Source organism: Prionailurus viverrinus, chromosome D3 (genome assembly GCF_022837055.1).
Source record: "Prionailurus viverrinus isolate Anna chromosome D3, UM_Priviv_1.0, whole genome shotgun sequence".
Classification (NCBI taxonomy): domain Eukaryota; kingdom Metazoa; phylum Chordata; class Mammalia; order Carnivora; family Felidae; genus Prionailurus; species Prionailurus viverrinus.
In genome coordinates, this window is record NC_062572.1 from 82,000,909 (window position 1) to 82,021,872 (window position 20,964).

Consider the following 20,964-nt stretch of genomic DNA (forward strand, 5'->3'; position numbering starts at 1 on the left):
AGAGAGGGGCAGCGTGGAGACAGGGGGTCGAGAGCAGGCTCTGTGCTGGCAGCAGTGAGCAAGATGTGGGGCTTGAACTCGTGAACTGTGAGATTGTGACCTGAGCCACCCAGGCACCCTGAGATGTTGATTTTTTTAAATAAACTTTTTATTTTGGAATAATTTTCTATTTAGCGAAAAGTTATACAGATAGTACAGGGAGTTTCCATGTAGCCCCACCCAGTTTCCCAGAGATCTTACGTTACCATGACAGAGTTGTCAAAACTAAGAAACCAACATTAACACGTTACTCTGATCTAAACTTCAAAATTTGTTTGGATTTTACTGGCTCTTTCATTAGTGTTTTTTACTAGCATTTTTCATTCTCCTGTCCCAGGATTTAGTCCAGAGTACCACATTTCATTTGATTGTCATGTCTCCTTTTTCTCCTCTGCTCTGTGGCAGTTTTTCAGTCTTTCTGTGGTTCATACGACCTTGACACTTTTGAAGAGTGTTGGTCAGGTATTTCCTGTAATGTCCTATGTGGAGATGCTTTGACCTTTTAAACCAAATGCAGTGTCATAGTCAGCTGCTTTACATTCTTTTTGGAACAAGTCAGAGGCATAAATTCTTAAACATGGATAAGGATGTGAGTAAACAGGTAAATTATCAAGGTTACCAATGACAATTGTTTTGATTAAAACAATAATAACAAAAAGATTAATAGGTATTGAGTTTAATTAACATCCACCCAACTGATAAGTCACTGTTCTAAAGATAGCCAGCGTTTATGAAGCACCTTCTGTATGTCAAGTATGTGTTTTATGCACTGGGATATATAGCAAAGAACAAGTCTAATTCCTCTCTCTCGGTAGCACTTACATTGGGGAAACAGATGATAAATAAGCAAACAGACGAGAAAGAAAACATCAAATAATCACAGAGCTATAATACAAGTTATAATGACAAAGAATGATGGAGGAAGAATAACTTTTTTTTTTAATGTTTATTTATTTATTTTGAGAGTGTGTGCACATGAGCAGGAGAGGGGCAGAGAGAGAGGGAGAGAGAGAATCCCGAGCAGGCTCCATGCTGTTAACTCAGAGCCCCACGAGGGACTTGATCCCATGAACTGTGAGATCATGACCTGAGCCGAAATCAAGAGTCGGACTCTTACTTACTAAGCCTCCAAGGTGCCCCTAAACTGGAACTTCAATGAAAAGAAGCGTCCAATTATTTGAAGACCTGGTGGGAGGAGCTTTCCAGGTAGTTGGAAAAGATGGTGTGAAAGTCCTAAGACATGAAGTCAGGGAAGGCAGGGATTTTAGGTTACAAAACAGGGTAAAGACTCTGGATTATATGATTGGCATAATGGCAAGCCATTTGAAAGACTTCTCTTTCAGAAGGTTACATAATCTGACACTGGCTGCTGTGTAGTGAATGGATTATGGAGGACAAGAAGAGAAGCAAGGGGTGGGGTCTGACTGGCAGGAGGCTCTTGTGGTATTTTCCAGGTAAGAGGTGAAAGGAGAGATGGAGAGAAGTGGATAGATGCATTTTGGGATGTGTTTTGAAGATTGAGAGACAGGATTACTGATAATTACATACAAAGCATGAGGAAAAATTTGGAATAAAAAATGCCTTCTAGGTTCTTGATTTGAATTGCTAGGTAAATTGTAGACTCATTCAGAAACCACAACACTAATTAGACTATATATGCACCTTTAAAGCAATGGCAAAATACAGTTTTTAACCTCAAAGAGTTTGTTTCTAGAGAGACAGCAAAGAAGTGAAATGAAAGAGGGTAGATTATGAAATGCCTCTTAAAAGAGGTGTGGAAATTGTTGATATCTAACTGGCAATTGTAAATGTCATATGTTTGACTCTTTGCTGTTGCTGGGTGGCTGACATGCCATCTTCATAGGATGGTGTATTTATAATAAGGTACTGTCTCTGATTATCCAAACCATGAATAGATGCACCCATCAGGACTCTCACAGGAGAGGTGGGGGTTGGGGGAGAATTGTGGCCCAGGAAACATGATGGTGGCAGGGTGAAGTGTTGGCGTGAGTTTTCCTCTTCCACTGATTACTACATTGCCATTAGAAAGTGTTTGATATGTAATGTAGCTACAAGAGAAGATAATTCACAAGCATATCCATCCACAACAAGACCCAGCTTATATCTCACACAGGTGTCTGTGAGTGCTTCCAGGAAGGGGGGGGGGGTTGGAATTTAATTACCCTAAGTTACTAGTGTTAACAAGTAGTTAACTAGTAGTTAACTGGTATTAGCTAGAATGAATTTGAATTAGAACCTTAACCTCCTTTCCTTTCAGAAAGGCTCTCAATGTTTGGAGAAGTCAAATGGTGTGGGAGTAAGGAATTTAGGTTTCAAACTAAGGTAGACACGGGTTCCACCATTCACGGAATCTGTCACTGTAAGTATCTAAATTTTAGGCTTTCTCATTTGATAAAGGGATTAGCAATAGTACCTCCTAGGGCTTACGTCAGAGGTGGACATGATAGACTTCTACCGACACATAGTAATTCTAACTGTGTGTGTGTGTGTGTGTGTATGAGAGTGACTGACTAAATGCAGAAATAAAATAATTTTATGGCCATCATTCCTGCTGTTACCATTGATTGGCCAATCTTTTTTTTTTTTTTTAAGTTTATGTATTGATTTTTGTGAGAGGGTGAGTGAGCAAGCAGGGGAGGGGCAGAGAGAGAGAATCGCAAGCAGGCCCCATGCTGTCAGCACTGAGCACAACATGGGTCTCGAACCCACAAACTGCGAGATGATGACACAAGCTGAGACCAAGAGTTGGGTGCTTAACTCACTGAGCCACCCAGGTGCCCCCAGACAATCTTTTTATTTAAAAAAAAATTTTTTTTAATGTTTATTTTTGAGAGAGAGAGAGACAGAGTGTGAGTGGAGCAGGTGCAGAGAGAACGGGACACACAGAATCCGAAGCAGGCTTTAGGCTCCGAGCTGTCAGCACAGAGCCCAACGTGGGGCTCAAATTCACAAACTGCGAGATCATGACCTGAGCTGAAGTTGAACGCTTAACTAACTGAACCACCCAGGCGCCCCCAGACAATCTTTTTAAAGTATTATTTGTTTTTATGTATATTTTAAGGAGATAAAGACACACATATGCTTGATTTATCTGAACAAAGGACCTTCTGCTGTTCTTGACAACCACAGGAGCCTTTTGGGGTTAACACAATTGAGGATGGCAGACATCGGAAAGAAAGATTTCTTCCTGAAAAGTCAGGGGTCAGGGACAAAGGGCAGAACATCTTAGTAAATGCAGATTTTAGATACAGTGTCTTTCCTTTCTCTAGTCTTACAAACCAGATACACGTTTTTAGAAGTTGTTAGGGTTAGTGAATGGAAGGAGAAGTCAGTTGTAAGGGGCTGGTTGAAGAGGTTAGATATTATAGAAGAAATCAGTGCGAGAACCCCCTATTCGGATATGAATTGCATGTAAGACAGGGCCATGCTCTTCTTTAAGCTTTGAATGTGGAGGAGAGTCCTGTGATCATATCTTCTGCTTTAATTCAGCATCCTGGGAGAGTAGGTTGGGGCTGCTGGAAGGATGATGAGAAGCTCGATCCGTTGGGGCATATGTGCTTGTGGGGAATTTGGCATGGTCAAGGGTGACTCTCATAAGCCACTTCTACTTGTAGCTTCCCCTTCCACTGTCCTCTGCTCTTGCTCATGTCTGGAGGTATTAGGAAGTTCTACAGCTTAGTCATGTTCAGGGTTACTATGGAGATTTTCTTCTTTTTCTTTTCTTTTCTTTTCTTTTCTTTTCTTTTCTTTTCTCTTCTTTTCTTCTCTTTTCTCTTCTTTTCTTCTCTTTTCTTCTCTTCTCTTTTCTTTTCTTCTCTTTTCTTTTCTTCTCTTTTCTTCTCTTTTCTTTTCTTTTCTTCTTTCTTATTGAGAAACAAAGCCTTCACAGAATGGATTGTCTTTACATCCTGATGTTTAAATGAGATTCATTTTGATAAGGATATGAAAGAAAAACAAACCGAGAACAGAAAGAAATATCTACATTTCTGATTTTTTTAAAAAATGTTTATTGATTTGTTTTGAGAGAGAGTGAGAGACAGCAGAGGAGGGACAGAGAGAGGAAGAGAGAGAATCCCAAGCAGTGTCCATGCAGTCAGCACAGACCCTGATGTGGGGCTCGATCCCACCAACCGTGAGATCATGACCTCAGCCAAAATTAACCGAGCCCCCCAGGCGCCCCCCATCTTAACCATTTCTAAGTATACAGCTCAGTGGTAGTAAGTACATTCACATTGTTGTGCAACCATCCCCACCATCCGTTTCCAGAATTTTTCTCATCTTGCGATATTGAAACTGTACCCATTATGACCTGAGCCAACATCAAGAGTCAGATACTTAACCGACTGAGCCACCCACATACCCCCAAGTTTCTGAGTTTTAATGACCATCCTCACCTCAGTCTGAGTAGGAGGACAAAGAGAACCAATTCCAATGATTTTTAAATTAAAATGAATTAGATAATTAATTTAAAAGGAAAATTCTTTATTTTCACTTTATGCTTCTGGATCTTAGCTAAAATAGACGTATTCATCTTTGTTCTAATTTGTTTGATTTGGGGAACATTTGTAAAAGATTATTAATTAGAAATGTTCTACCAAGATAGGCTCTTATATACTTAATATTTTTAAAACTTAGCATTTTGTATTGCTTGCAAAAATAACACCCAAGACAGTCCCAGTAGAGTTTTTATTTGGGGTGGGTGTTAGCAGCAGATACCATGAAGAAAACGACTCCTTTGGGAGGATGACAATATTGATTGTAAATCATCCCTAAAATATTAATGCACAACATGCTTTAAAAATTCAGTAAACATCCTGTTGTAACATCCTGTTGTATGCAGTGTAAAAAAAGGGCTCTGTTTGCTCAGCATGGGTACACGTAGCCAGCACGTTTTCTGAGTGGGGAAGAAGGCTGAAGGTAGCTGAGGGAAGAATAGGAATTTGGAAGAGCTCCTGTGAAATGTGTGAGTGACATTGCAGAAATGCTGACCTTGATGCCCATCTCTGTGGCCCGCTTTTTGGAGCACGTTAGTTTTAGACATGTTGATTAATCCTGTGACTTCTTTTCAAAGTTAGTTTCTATACACATCTACAGCCTAAGCATACTAACTTTTTAATTATGCCTTAGTCACTTCTGCAACACTGCTCCACCTTAAAGTCTGTTTCTCCATTTCAAGGAAGATTTTGAAAAGGGGGATTCAGATCACTGATTTGGTGGTGTTCATGAATGTGTGTTTTTACTTTTTATTATGGAAAATGTCAAATATTTAGAAGTAGAGACAATAGTAGAGTAACACCCACATACCTATGACCCAGATTCCACAATTATCAATCGTGACCACTTGTGTTGCATGTGTATGTTATATGGTCCATCGCTATAAATTCATGCCCCATAAGGCCCCAAGTGTCTCTCCTTGTCAGTGGCTAGCAGTTGCCAGTGACTATGGCTATCACAGTGCCTCTCTCTCTCCTATCCTTCTTCCACCATGAACCGTAGTATTTTAATTCTAGGCCTCTTGTTTTTCTTTTCTTTAAGTCACTGTGGTGAACCTTTGGTTCCTTGATATGTTGCGTTCACTCTTAATATGCATGGTGTAGGCAAGTCGGGGCCACGCGTCATGCTGAATTAAATATCACAAGAAGTGATGAGTAAATATCACCCTTTAAATAAAAATAACGTATATGGTGAATCACAAATGAACTTTTTCTTTCACGTGCTTAAAGGGAGTGTTTTATTGTCCGGTTTCACTCAAAGAATACTTCACTAACTACTTGAGTCAGATTACTCTAGTGTAATGGGATTAAGGTTTCCAGTATGGAGATTTGTGTCATGAGACCTAGCTGCAAGGAGCCCGATAAGATTAGTCACCTTGTACACACCATCTGAAGTGTAGGTTAGGGGATGTGCTGCTTTTTTTGTCCTCATGATTTGCCACCTTTCTTTTAGGGGATGTAACTGTAGTTGCTTCCATTGGGATCATAATGGTAAGAAGCTTTGTTCTCAGTACGGTTCTGCTAAGGAGTCCAGGGCTTAACGGCATGTTTTTGGAAACTCTCACTTCACATTTTATGCCCATTTCTTAGAGAGAGCATTTAGGGCCATTTGACCAAGAATAATTTAGTAGATGTGTGGTAGAATCTTAAGCGAAACCAAGTGACATGGATTTTAGCTTCTAATATGTCCCTGCATCCCACGGAGATTGCTCTCATACAAGCTCTGTAGTGAAGAGATGAGAAAAGTTTGGAAATCCAATATATGAGCTATTTGGGTACAGGAAGGCTTCAAGGAGGTAATGGGCAAATTGAGTTTTGAAGGACGAATAGGAGTTCACCACAAAGACAACAGCGAAGGGCATTAAATTTTTTTTTTAACGTTTATTTATCGTTGAGAGAGAGAGAGAGACACAGAGTGTGAGTGGGGGAGGGGCAGAGAGAGAGGGAGACACAGAATCTGAAGCTGGCTCCGGGCTCTGAGTTGGCAGCACAGAGCCTCATGCGGGGCTTGAACCCACAAACCGTGAGATCACAACCTGAGCTGAAGTTGGACGCTTAACCGACTGAGCCACCCAAGGGAAGGGCATATAAAGGAGAGGTATAAATGGGTCATCTGCATGGCTCGGTTGGTTGAGCATCCAACTCTTGATTTTGGCTCAGGTCATGATCCCAGGGTCGTGGGATCGAGCCTGGTGTCAGGCTCCTTGCAGAATGTAGAACCAGCTTAGGATTCTGTCTCTCTGTCTCCCTCTGCCCCTCTCCCCCACTTGAACGTGCTCGCGTGCTCTCTCTCTCTCTCAAATTAAAAAACAAAAACAAGGAGAGGTGTCAAGTATGTACAAAGGCACACCTGTGTAAAATGTGAAAATGTAGCCATATCTCAGGTGTCTGAGCAGTGTGAAAAAGGGAAAGAAACAGAAGCTAGATAAAGCAAAAAAAAAGTGCCGGTCAGTCTGCCTTGTTTCCTGCTAGTTCCATGTTGTTTACTGGGGAAATTGATTATGAGTTACTAAATATTATAACTAACTTTCCAACATAGTAATGGATTTGTTACATAAAAGTTCACATTATTCAATCTTTCTTTATTATAGATATGAGCAGCAGTTTATGACATTGGGGAACTTAGAAATTCTGCTTTGAATTTAAGCTGAGGATGAAATATTTTGGGTTACATTAAATTTTGATTTTGCAATACGTAATACTGTGATGAAGTGAATAAAAATATTAAACTTATCTCTTTGTGGTTATAAATATGCTTCGTCTTATTTCCACATTGCTGATCCTGTCTATTCTTTTTTCTCCCGTGGCAACTATGGGTTCTGAATCCCAGTTACTATATTCCTAAAGGAGGGTTTTTTCCCTTGAGTTCTGAGTCATTTCAGTTCAAAGCCATTTAATTTTATTTTCCCCAGAGTTTTATAATCCAGTTTTGTACGAGTCAAAAAATACCTAGTTTGCTGACCATATCATAACAACAAAAGAGGCATACTTTTGCTGCTGGCTTATGCATTGAGCAGTTTAAACTGATCCTGTGTTCCCATCTTGCCTGCTCATGTCTTCTCACCCCCTTCCGCTTTCTTTCCTAGCTCTGTTGGAGTTGCCACCTGCTCTGGGAGATACTGGGAGGGAGGGACGAGAGAATGCCACCCTTTCTTTATGCTGGGCACCCACCTTTTTTCTAGGCTCTACTTCTAGGTCAGGACCTCTGCAAACAGAAGAGGTATGTTCCTCATGTGGATTTTATCTGTATATTGTTCTTACCTTCAATAAAAGACACTCTAGGTTTCAAGTGAGGAGCTAACAGGTGTGTTTTTAAGTTACAACGTATTATTTTAAGACTGGGAAGGGCACTTGCAAGGTAGTCACCAAAAAAGGCAATATTACTTGTTGTCATTTTCTGGAATAATTACCTTAACCATTATTTGGTATTTTCTTTGAAAGCGTTCTTTAGTTTTACCTTAAATTGTAGTCATCGTGAAGTGCTCTTAGTTCAGAGACTTAGAATTTAAGATTAGAAAAGGACCTTATGGATTCCCAGACTTCCTTCCCTCCTAAAAACCGTCTATAGTGTTTCAGAGACCTGTAGTGTCTGACCAGACAGTTCTTCCTTAAAAGTGAGCTGAAGTCTTTATTCCTGTGGCTGCAACACAGTAATCCAGTTTTGCTGTTGGGTACAACACCAGATCTGCTCTCTCACCTGTTTGATAACCTCTGAATATTAAAGTTATCGTGATTTCTGTGCCCTCCCCTACCCCTTAGCAGTCTGTTTTTAGGACGAACCTCTCTGGTAAATGAGAAAAGTCCCCTCTCACTTGGTTCTCCGGTCCCTTCTTTAGCTTCCTTGTGGGTATTATCTGTTGATATACGTACTTACAGATACCAGCTGATGAGCACGGAGTATGTGATATTTTCCTTGCTTTAGACATTATATACAACGTGAATTAGCTATTCATTCATGAGGTCAACACCAAAATAAAAAGAATTTTTGTTTCCCCTCCACCCAACTGGTTGATTTATTTTGTTAATAAGATCATTTAGGGCCGCCTGGGTGGCTCAGTCGGTTAAGTGTCCGACTTCGGCTCAGATCATGATCTTGTGGTTCGTGGGTTCGAGCCCCGCGTCGGGCTCTGTGCTGACAGCTCGGAGCCTGGAGCCTGCTTCGGATTCTGTGTCTCCCTCTCTCTCTGCCGCTCCCCCACTCATGCTCGCATGCTTGTGCTTGCTCTCTCTCACTCGAAAATAAACTTTAAAAAATATTTAAAAAAAAATCTTTTAGCCTACTGAATTGATCTAGTGGTGACCACAATAATGCAAATAGTAACAACTAACATTTTGATAACTGTTTCTATGTGCCAAGTACTCTTCTAGATGCTTTATAGTAGCCTTATGAGGTCTCTTTTACTCATTACATCTCTAGGATGTCGTTGGGCTTTACAGTGAAAGCTAGTAACTCTTGATCTACTGTCACATCCCCATTTTGCAGATGAGGGAACTGAGCTGTAACGTATCAGCACTGCTTTGTGCAGGAAGTTCTGCTCCCTTGCTCTTTTTTCTTTAAATGTACTCCCAATGTTTTACAGTGGCCCGAGGGGACAAAACAAATCAAGACTCAAATGACAACTGAAATTTGTTGAAAATATCAAAGGGAAGTACTTCACGTACACAGTTGTCAGCAGAATCCAGACAGCTCAGTGGTCGAATAAAAGGTGGTTTGTCAGGCAGTGTGTTGAATGGCTTGTGCTGCTGGGGACACAAGCATAGGCTCTGTGCACTGATCGTTGATCTTCTTAAGTGATGATCAAGAGATATTTAAGAAATCTTGATTCAGATGCTTTCTGGATCACCCAAGGCAGATTAAATTGATACGGTATTGAGGAGGCTACTTGTCTGATTCTTCAAAAACCTGTCAAGTATTGCTGTATTAGGAATTTACCATATATGATCAACCACATCTCTCTCACTGGTCATGTTATATTATTTTTTAACCTTTTTTTCGTCACTTGTTAGTTTTTTTTTATTTTTAAGAGACAGAGAGAAACAGAGCGCAAGCAGGGGTAGGGCAGAGAGGGAGACACAGAATCCGAAGCAGGCTCCAGGCTCGGAGCTGTCAGCACAGAGCCCGGCGTGGGGCTTGAACTCGGGAACGGTGAGATCGTGACCTGAGCTAAAGTAGGACACCCAACCGACTGAGCGACCCAGGCGCCCCTGGTCATGTTATGAAGTTAAGTCATTTGAATCTGAGTATTTAGAAAATACTCAAGAGTTTAGTTTCCATTACATATTTGCCTAGATTGGAATATCCCAATATTTGTATTGAATTTCCTGTAACTACTCTGAAGAGTTAAATTCTTCTACCCACTGGTCTGGTTTATAATTTCATAAAGTAGGGAATAGTGGAGTAATTAGAAAAATGTCATTGACCTCTCCATGTTAAATATACCGAGCCTTGTATGTTAGACTTGGAACTTAAAATACAAAACAGGTAGCTAATTTCTGATAGTAGAATCATTTAAGTATGCATTTATGTTACTACTTTTTCCAGAAAGTTAGAATTTAAGTATTTTTGTGGTTGGCTGTCTTTTCCCCGTGGCCGGGGAGATGCCACTTTCTCAGGTGGCCTCTTTCTAAAGGGACTGTTTACACCTAGTTTGCCAATAAGGAAATGAGGAAGGAACTCTAAGTTCAGATTTGCTCCCCACCCAAGCCAAGCCCTGTTTTTCTGTTGTTACTCAGAAACACAATGGGGTTTGTGTGTGCGGAGGGGAGATAACTGCCTGAGTGACACGGGGGCGTCCTGGGAGGCTGGCCGTGCGTCTCCTCAGAGCCTCAGAGTCCTTGGCTGCTGCTTCTGGCTCCCAGAAAGGCAGCGCAGGCCGTGCCGTGAGCTCCCCGGACGGATGCCGTGGTTCTGTCTGCTCTTGGTGGTGATGGGCGAGTCTCTGCCCACGCGCCTGGGAGACCTGTCCATTTGGTCAGGGGAGGGGAATGTGGGTGTTGGGGTTGTGGCGGGAGCTCTGAGGTTTGCATTTTCGGCTCTGTGTGCTCTCATCACACTACCGTGCATACCTCCTCTAATGACAGTTGTGTAGGTGTCTGCGTCTCAAGAGACCAAGCTTTTGAAGACACAGAGTACGTCCCTCCAGGACCGGGTGTGGTGCCTGGTTCATAACGGCAAATGATAACCGTATGGGGAAGGATTCCCCGGCCCCCGTCTCCTCCACTCCCCTGGCAGAGAGCGGGCGGGAGCTGAGGCAGAGCTCTTGTTCCACATTTCTTGGTGTCCTTTTTTCTATATTGTGATAGCCTGGCGCTTTAGTAGCGCTTTAACAAAATGGGCACGGTGGCACGCTCCTATTAGTGAGTGTTAATGGCTCGTTATTTATTATTAACTGTTAGATTTTATTAATGTACCAAAGTTTTCTCCATCTGTTAAACGCATTTTGTAAACCGGTAGTGTCAGTACAGGATCAAGTAAAGAGATGTCACTGGGAAAAGGTCGGGTCAATTTAAGGCATTTCTTATATATTTGTAGAAAATGTTTTTAAAAGAAATGATCAATCGCATGTTGTAGAGCCGTGATAGTTTGAATTTTATTAATATTGGAAACTTTGGTTCGATGTAAAGTGTTACAAAATTATTGATGAGGATGAAAGTGAAAATAAGTTGCTAGAATGCTTAGCTAACAAAGACCAGTAAATGCCTGTCTGAGTTTATGTTCTCCTACCTCATGCCTTCCCAAAGCATTTTTAAGGGGGTGAAGATTAAATAAAACTAGGTCAGTTAAGAGGTTAAGAATTTTTTATGGAAGTGTAATAAACTCCCCCAGAGACCATCCCTGTAGCCAGGGCGTGGTTTTGCAGCCACTGACGGCCAGGCCAGAGCAATTCGTGACTTATTATGCCAGTTTGTAGCAGCCTTTTACTTTACAGCAGCAGAATTACTTCTGCTATTTCAGCTGCTTTGACCAAGCCTTTCAGGGTCATTTTGCTTCACTTTGAGCGTGTTGGGCACATAATGAGGATAAATAGTACTCCACTAAAGTATAGTGGTAACGACAACAGAAAAAACTCCCATGACTGTTTTTCTGAACTTTCCCTTGCTAATAAAAGGTGTTCGCCCACTCCATGAGCATCAAGAATAATGGGAATAATGCAGAGGACAGTCCTATTGCAAGGGAGGATGATTATTGCAAAAGCTTAGCGAGGATAGGTTAGGATAGGAGAGAGATGTTAGTTTAGAAATACAACTCAGCTCAGAGCAGGGACTAATTTTGACAGAAGCGTCCTAAAGACTTGCCAAGAAACAGCCGAGGAAGGTGTTGAGCTGAGTAGCATGTTAGAAATATCTGGAAGCCCAGTAGGTAGCCTGAAAAGTTTGCTGTGCATATTACCGTTTTTATGTTTGCCCTGCAGTGTTCTTTGGGGGAAATGTTTTGAGGGCCAAATTAACTTTTTTTCTTCACCACACATGTTTACAAGTAACGTGGAAAAGAAGACAACCCGAGAAGGTGGTTGATTTCAAGTTTACTTTTAATGTGTCTTCTCGAGTGTGTAAGGTCGTGGGGGCAAATCCCATTTAATTCATCTTTAAAAAAAAACATTTTATTTTGTTTTATTTTAAGTTTATTTATTTTGAGTGAGAGAGAGAACGCGTGTGCACGCGCACACAAGCGAGGGAGGGGCAGAGAGAGGGAGAGAGAATCCCAAGCGGACCTCTCACTGTCAGCGTGGAGCCTCGTGTGCGGCTCAGACTCACAGACCATGAGATCGTGACCTGAGCCGAAACCAAGAGCCAGTTGCTTAACCAGCTGAGCCTCCCAGGCGCCCCTCTGACTCTATCATCCTTAGAAAATTGTCTTGCTGTTAATACAGACTAGCACCGTTTTCCCTATCCACGGTTACATTGAAGTAATCTTCGAAAACCTGACAACTTGGATCCCTTCACGTGTAGTTCGTGGACGGTCCGTGAGCCGCACACCTTCTGTAATTTTCTGCCTTGGTCTAATCGAGCCACATGTGTGTGACCGCTCGCCGCGGCAAGAAGCGTTGACCGTGCCGTAGCCCTTTCTTCGTCGTCGAGGTTTGTGCCACGTGTAGCTGTGGACGTTGGTCGGGGGATGCTAGGTCTGCAGAGCCTCTCCTGATTTTTTTAAAATGAGAAAAGGGGTGTTATTTACGGCAGCTCGTTAAATTTGTCAGGGCAGGTATTTATTCCACTTCGGTGATGAGGGAACCAAAGGACAGACGGGTGAAGTGACTTACCCCAGAGCCACATGGCTAGGAAGTGGTAGAATTGTTATGCCCTGAGTACTTTGAAGACTGTGCCCGGTGTCGTGTCACGTTGCTTGTGTCTCCTCTTTGTGTCTTCCACTGTCTTGATGTCAGGAGGTGCAATAGAAGTACAGTGGCTTTTGCCAAAAGGATTTTATACTCTAATTGTGAGTTCCTTTGAGGACCCTTTCCATAACAAAGCTTTGAGGCGATTTCTGCTTCTGCCTGTTTCTTTCACTTTCTTTCCAAATTTCTGTAACCCTTTAAACGTTTCCTGTCGCCTTTTAAAATACAGTTAGGTGCTCACCAGGTGGCCTCACTGCTGCCCAGGAGGACAAGCTGTGTAGATAGGAGTGGGCAGAGCCCGTGATGTCAACGAATGGTGCGCTTCACCCCTTCCTTCCCTAAAGGCTGCTTGTGGTCCGCAGATGGTCTCTGCTTCTCTTCCGAAGGACTGTCTCCTGTCACTGCCATTCCTGAGGCTTAAGATTATCCTAGGGATGACATCTGATCCTCTTTGGTCAAAGGAATTATGCTGTTGTTTTATGAGGAGCGTCCTAAGTACAGGCCCCCATTCAGACTCGGGTTCTGCTGCCGCTTTACCCATGTGACCACGGGCACACTCTGTGCCTCAGTTTTACCTTAATCTTTGAAATGAGGATAAACCATTACTGTACTGAGTTGTTGTAAAGATTACATATGATGTCTGCAGCAGCTAAAAGAGTACCTCTCACAGCTGAAGCACCCCCAAATGATCGATGTTATTATTGTTTTCACTACTTTAGAAAAAGAGTAGGGGCACCTGGGTGGCTCAGTCAGTTAAGCGTCCGACTTCAGCTCAGGTCATGATCTCATGGCTTGTGAGTTTGAGCCCCACATCAGGCTCTGTGCTGACAGCTGGGAACCGGGAGCCTCTTCGGATTCTGTGTCTCCCTCTCTCTCTGCCCCTCCCCTGCTCACTCTCACTCTCTGTCTCTGTCTCTGTCTCTGTCTCTGTCTCTCTCAAAAATAAACATTAAAAAAAAAGTAATAAAAGGCTCCTTGCTCCGAGGTGTATCCAGGTGGCTTTTTGATTTGTTACTTATTTAGGTCTTTCTTGTGAAGGATCTTAGTTTTAATAGGTGCTATGTGTGTGGGTAGTTCAGCTGGTAGTTCTTTCATTTGGGGTTCAAGCAGAACCTCTTGGTGGCATGGTCTTTATGTGCCCAGGCTGGTCTGGGTGGAAACACTTATGTTTCCCCTTTGTTGCAGGGACCAGGCAAAGGTGCAACTCGTGATAGCTTTTGTGGTCACCCCGGCAGCTCCCTGCCCGGCTGCATCATTTCTGTTCTTGATACAGCTGTTCCCAGCCCTGCCACGGCTCCCACAGACTGCTCGTGTTTGTGGCAGCCTTGTTAGTGCGGTTTCTTCCCCCTTGTTTCCAGCAGCAACAGCTTGTGGTCCAGAATGAGGAAAGGAATCAAATCCCACTTGACATTTAATCATTATCTTTAGTTGCCCAAAGAGTATTTAGTGTGATGCTTCAGTCGAAACAGAATTGGTCCTCTTCAAAGTAGTCTGTCTCCGTGTGAAAGAATCCACGAGGTGGGTTAGATGTGAGCTGGTGATGAAGGAAGGGCTATAAAGTAGTCTAGTGGCCATTCTTCTGGCACATACTTCTCTGAGGTCTCACCAAGTGCTGAGCATCGGTGTATCAGTGAACAAAATAGGCAAGAGTCCCTGCCCTTGGGGAGCTTCCAGTCTAGAGACAGGGACTTTTCAGAACTTTTCCACACCTCCCAGTTTGCTCACGTTAAAAGCCCGAGTGTTTACAGTGCCCTAAAAGTCCCTGAAGGATTTGCTGCCCACTGCCCCCCCCCCCCCCCCCACCGCCTTACCTTTCTGATCTCATTGCAGACCATTCTCCCCTTACCTTACTGGTCTCCATGCTGTTCCTCGAACATGCCAGGCACATCCCTTTCTAGTTTCTAGGGCCTTTTTGCTTGCTGCTTCCTCTGCCTGGAGTGTTCCTCTAGACAAATCCTTTCAGGTACCTTCTTCATGTCCATCATGTCTAAATATTACCTTTCCAGTGAGGCCTGCCCTGACCAACCTATTTAAGTTTTTTTCTTTTTTTTAATGTTTATTTTACTTTTGAGAGAGAGACAGAGAGACAGAGCATGAATGGGGGAGGGTCAGAGAGAGGGAGACACAGAATCTGAAAGAGGCTCCAGGCTCTGAGCTGTCAGCACAGAGCCCGACGCGGGGCTCGAACTCACGAATCGTGAGATCATGACCTGAGCTGAAGTCGGACGCTTAACCGACTGAGCCACCCAGGCGCCCCTGACCAACCTATTTAAATATAACCTACCACCTTTCCAACAATCCTGACCCCCTTTTCCTTGCTCTATTTTCCATAGTATTTGCCAGTTTTTAACATATAATTTACCTATTTACAGGATCTAAGTTTAAAGAAGGCAGGGATCTTCATTTTGTTTACTGAAGGCATGCCATGTGCTTACCTAGGTCAGTTAATTGGCACATAGTAGATATCCAGTAAACATGGTGAATGAATGAAAATGAAAAGTATCGTGGAAAAAATTATGAAAGGTGTATTAGTTTCCAAGTTAACCAAACCTTGGTGGCTTTAAAGCAACAGAAATTTATGCAGTTCTGGAAGCAAGAAGTCCACAATCAAGATGTTGGCAGGACTGTACTCATTTTGAAGGCGCTAGGGGAGAATCCATTCCTTGCCTCTTCCAGCTTCTGGTGGCTCTAAGCATTCTTTAACTTGTGGCTCCTGTTACTCCGTCTCTGCCCCCGGAGTCGCATGGACTTCTCTCTGAAAACTCCCTCCGCCTCTCTCTCTTACAAGGATACATATAATCACACTTAGGGCCCATCTGCATAATCCAGGAGAGGCACCTCCTGTCAAGATTCTTATCACATCTTTCGTCATACAGGGTAATATTCACCCCTGCCATATGAGATAATATTTACAGATTTCAGGGATTAGGATGGGGAAATCTGTGTTTCGTTCTGCCCCAAATCCTTCTTGGGGCCACCATTCAGCCCTTTGGGGTTCAGGGGATCCTTTGGTTACAGGAGGAATTGCTGACCCCGGGATACCACCTAGTGGAACACTGAATGCCAGGAAAACCAGAAGACTGCTCTTACCCATTTTCTTCTTACTGAAATGTTAATTGAAGTTACATTTTGTTTTCACATTTCACATTAAACACACATACGCATGCACAGAGAAGAGCACACAGGATGATATATATATATATATTTACACTTATTTGTTTTTGAGAGAGTGAGACAGCACAAGCGGGGGAGGGGCAGAGATAGAAGGAGACACAGAATCCGAAGCAGGCTCCAGGCTCTGAGCAAGCATTCAGCACAGAGCCTGACGTGGGGCTCGAACCCATGAACTGTGAGATCATGACCTGAGCCGAAGTTGGTCACTTAACCAAGTGAGCCACCCACGCGCCCCGAGCACACAGGATAATATTACAATTTCCGTGTACTTGTCTTCCCCAGTTGTTAACATATTTCCATATTTCCTTCATATTGTCCGTTGTCCCTCTTATAAGGAAATAATCATTTCAGATAAACTCCAAATCTCCTATCTTCCCATTCTTATGTCCTTTTTCCTCTCTACCCACATAGAAGCAATCACTATCGGTAATTTGGCACGTGATCAGTGCATGGTTTATGTGGTTAAAAGTTACCTCTCTATAACTATTTGTACATAATATATGGAGTGGTGTGTGTGTGTGTGTGTGTGTGTGTGTGTGTGTGTGTGTGTGTATGTGTGTGTGTTCTCTTCCAGCTGCAGAATATGTAAATCCCAGAGAGGGCCTCTGGTTAGCCTACCTCGGCTCACATGCCAGTCAGTACAGTACCTGTTGGATCAGTCCGTGGGCTCGGTCGATGGGGTACCCTGATTGCTCATGCCTACCCCCCCTGCGGCCTGGGGGTCGGTATGCTTTGTTTGCAGCTCCTGTCAGAGTCTCCCGTGTTGGAAGGATTGCCATAGGAGCAGGTGGGGAAAGGATTTGGGGCAGACAAAAACACAGATTTCCACTCGAGTTTCAAGTTTGAGCTGGGACATTAGGTCCTCTCGGAAGCCTTCCCTGACTTCTTAGATCATGCCCTGTCCCTTGCACTTAACAGCTCTTGTAGCTCTTATCATGTGGTGCCTTCGTTTCCCCCTCCTCCTCTGGAGGTGTGCTCGTGCAGGGCAGAAACTGTGTCTGCCTTGCTGTTGTACCGCAGGAGGTGTGATGAGGTGTGGCGGGCCCTTACGTGCTCACCGTGTGTGTACCTTACTTCCTTCGAGCAGGTTGTGTGGTGCGTTTGCCCCTGCCTTTTCGGACCATTACATGCCCCGTGGCTCTTTTGACATCTTTTGGTATATATGGGTGATTTGGCCCTGACTGGGATTTTCTTTTTTTTTTGCGTGTGTGGAAAACAGTTTCTTCTCTTTCTTATTTAATAGTGAAAACTCAAGGAAAGATGTAATTGCTAAGATGCAAACTCATACCTCCTCTGTCAAGTGTTTGAGTTGGGCCCTGCCAAGCCTTTCCCATCCCTGTCTCCCCTCAGCTCTCCTGTGTGCTCCGTAATTTGTTTCTAACCTCAAATGTGCCATCAGCAGAATAGGTTTTATGCAGGCTTACTTCTGAATACCTTCTGAGCATCGGGAGAACTTGGATTTCAGTAGATAGGAGCTGCGAATCATTCTAATGATTCTAAGAATCATTCTAATTCTAAGCTGCAAATCGTTCTATTTGGAACCGGTAGTAGGGATAATATTAGTGACGGTCCTGGCAGTCACCGTTGGCTGAATGCTGTTTCTGCGCCGGCACGTAGATGAAGGTGTCGTCCTGATGTCTGTTACACAGGTGAGAAAACTGGAGCTTGGAGGGCTCAGTGATCTGTTCAAGTCCTCTCAGCTCCTAAGTGGGGGAGCTGGGAGTCCCAGTCCTGAGGACCACGCTCTGCGTCCTTCTGTAATTGGGAAACAGAAGGCTGGATTTGGTAACAGAAAAGGACATCAGAGTGATCACAGATGAGGAGTGCAGTTTCTGCCATAAAGCGGTGGTGAACATAAAGAGCATGCGGGAGAATGAACCCAGAGCTTAGAATAATACTCCCATGACCTCTGCGAGGAGAGAAGCAGCCAAGGTGTGTGTAAGTGGGGCTGATGTCCTTTTCTGTTACCAAACTCCAACCTTCTGTTTCCCAATTACAGAAGGACGCAGACTGGGACTCCCAGCTCCCCCACTTAGGAGCTGAGAGGACTTGAACAGATCACTGAGCCCTCCAAGCTCCAGTTTTCTCACCTGTGTAACAGACATCGGGACGACACCTTCATCTACGTGCCGGCGCAGAAACAGCATTCAGCCAACGGTGACTGCCAGGACCGTCACTAATATGCCCAGTCATAAAGTGGCACCACGTGACCTGGAATTTTGGAGAAAGCGTTTGAGAAATACAGGGCATCCAGCACCTTTTCCGTCTCCTGCATGCTAGTTGGTCTGCAGACCTGGGACTCTGGCCACAGTAAGAGTCATTTAACCGGGAAGACTTACATGGAGCAAAGCACAGTGAATGTACTAAGCTGTGTGGGAGACACAGCCAGAGAAGTTGAGAGCAAGTACGCAGTGGAGTCTGATCATATGCTACCGTTGTTATTAAAGACGTGTACAAGGCCATCGACGCTTTATTTGTGCTGTTTTAATTCAGTGTATACAAGGGCTTTGATAGGTTCCATCTGGATCTTAGTGTCTATCTCCTAACTTTGTATTTCCTCTAAAGTCTTGTATTATTTAGCTCTGAATTCTCTTACCATGAATGTTTTCAGGAACTTAACCCCTACAGTGGGAGAAGATGACTGATACCCCTGAACCCGATAGGATAATCTGTGCTCTTTGCAACCTGTCTCCTATACTCGGTTACTGCGAGTACCTTCCAGGCAGGGATGCTGTTTTCTGCCTTTACAGTACTTGGCTCAATTCTATATTAAGTAAATACTGGTTTATAGTTGGGCTACACATGCCCCGTGCGCAGTAGGTCTGTGTTCCCAGGGGGGTATCGTGTTTCTGTCCAGAGAGGGCATCTGTGGGATAAATGGATGCTATTAAAATCGGGCTGGGTTTTATCCCCTCCAGGTGGCTTCACAGCGCATTAGCTCAGTGGACCTCTCGTGCTGTAGCCTGGAGCACCTGCCTGCCAACCTCTTCTACAGCCAGGACCTCACGCACCTCAACTTAAAACAGAACTTCCTAAGGCAAAATCCCTGCCTGCCAACTGCCAGGGGGCTCAATGAACTGCAAAGGTAAGCATACCGAAATGGGTAGATGATTAGAAAGGGGAGAGGATGTCAGTCTCTGGTTGTTTCTGGAATATTCTGACCTAAAAGCCCACAGTGTATAACTTTTCTCTTTCAGAGGGCGGGGTAATAGGACTTTATTAAAGCAAGGACATTATCAGTTTTACTCTGAAAATTTTTTCAAGGTCCCTGCCTTTGAAACAAGTGATTTATGATATTCATTAACTGGATGGATCTGTGTAAGAAGAATATTTCTCTTAAAAACCCTTCTGCTTCTTAACCTATCTGTGGCAAGTTTGTTATTTGGTGTCTTCCAAACTGCAGAGGTTCAGTCAGATTAAATTATTTCTTTTGAAATTTATAAAAGTTGAGGGTTTTTTTTTTTTTCCTGTGAAAAGACATTTCCCTAGCAGTTTAAGAATTAAGGTTTAAATCCACTAACACCATGTCCTCTGGGTGATTAGTGTTGGCTTTCAAGAGTCAAATGTTAGAGGTGCCTGGGTGGCTCAGTCAGTTAAGCGTCTGACTTCGACTCAGGTCATGATCTCGTGGTTCTTGAGTTCCAGCCCTGCATCGGGCTCTGTGCTGACAGCTCAGAGCCTGGAGCCTCCTTTGGATTCTGTGTCTCTATCACTCACTGCCTCTCCCCTGCTCGCTCACTCACTCTCTCTCTCTCTCTCTCTCTCTCTCTCAAATATAAGTTTTAAAAATTTTTAATTAAAAAAAAGTAAAATGTTAAATGAAAAGCATCTGCTCCTTTATAACTGGGGAGAAGGGACTTTATTTGAGTATACCTATACCTAAAGCAGGTTTAAGAATTTACTATATTCATTTCTTTTTTAGGGCAATGATCATTCTTTATTCTGTGGTAAATTAAGCCTCTGATACTTACATATTTATTGCAGATTAATGAGACTATAACTGCAGAAGAATGTAACTTTTAAATAAATAATGAATTTTTCATTTTTTCTAAATGACTGCTAATGATCCCAGATTAAACTATGCTAACTTACCACTGTGATTACGTGTTTGTGGTTTTTAACATCCAGAAAGAATAACCTAGTAAATATTTATTATAAAGTGTGTGCTGGTATGTAGTTGGAAAAGAGAAGAGCATTCTAATTGTCTTTTCAGATTATTGTGAATAGTCTTCTTTGATCCTATACAAAAACTTGACAAGTGGTCATCTCTTAAATGTTGGTTCCGGTATGGAATCCAAAACCCTGTCATTGAACTTTAAAAAATTCTTTTGCATTAGGTTCTTTTGGTCTTTCTTGCACTTTGAATCCCTGCCCACGTATCATTTTACTGTATTAATTGTTGGTCATTTGGAAAATTCTGGATCATTAGATAATGAAGATATTACAAACGTTAACACATTTTACTGTGCAATTTCAAGACTTCCCAGGTGTTCATATCACCACTGATCTTATCAGAAACATCTTTAAGTATTAGGAAGCTATGAAGTTCACGGTAGGAACAAGTCTTCCAAAATTTTGATTTTTATTTTGGAAGCTTGACGGCTATCCTTGGCAACAAATACTGTCAGTTGTTTCTCCTGAAATGACCTTCTCACTTGAGTGTTGTAGAGAAACTGTCTGCCAAACACCCGGGTCCGGGTAGCGGGCTGGTCAGTTGTCCTTCCATGTAACAAAGGTATTCCAGGAGTTATTAACTCGTTTGGCTCACAGCTCAGATAATCATGCACGTGTTTTCTTTGAGATAAACATCCTACTGTGGTACACAGCAGAGATGCCTTTTACATGCTTCCTGTTTTACCACCCAGAAGATAAAGGAGATGTGCACTCAAGGGTCGAGATGC

At 43.0% G+C, this 20,964-nt stretch overlaps 1 protein-coding gene across 1 annotated transcript in view; it reads left to right on the forward strand.

The window, feature by feature from the left end:
• PHLPP1 (PH domain and leucine rich repeat protein phosphatase 1) overlaps positions 1 to 20,964 on the forward strand; it is a 215,499-nt gene that overhangs the window by 113,596 nt on the left and 80,939 nt on the right. The window contains exon 4 of the mRNA XM_047827890.1: positions 18,982 to 19,148. Coding sequence (XP_047683846.1) covers positions 18,982 to 19,148 — 167 coding nt within the window. The remainder of the gene's footprint in view (positions 1 to 18,981; positions 19,149 to 20,964) is intronic.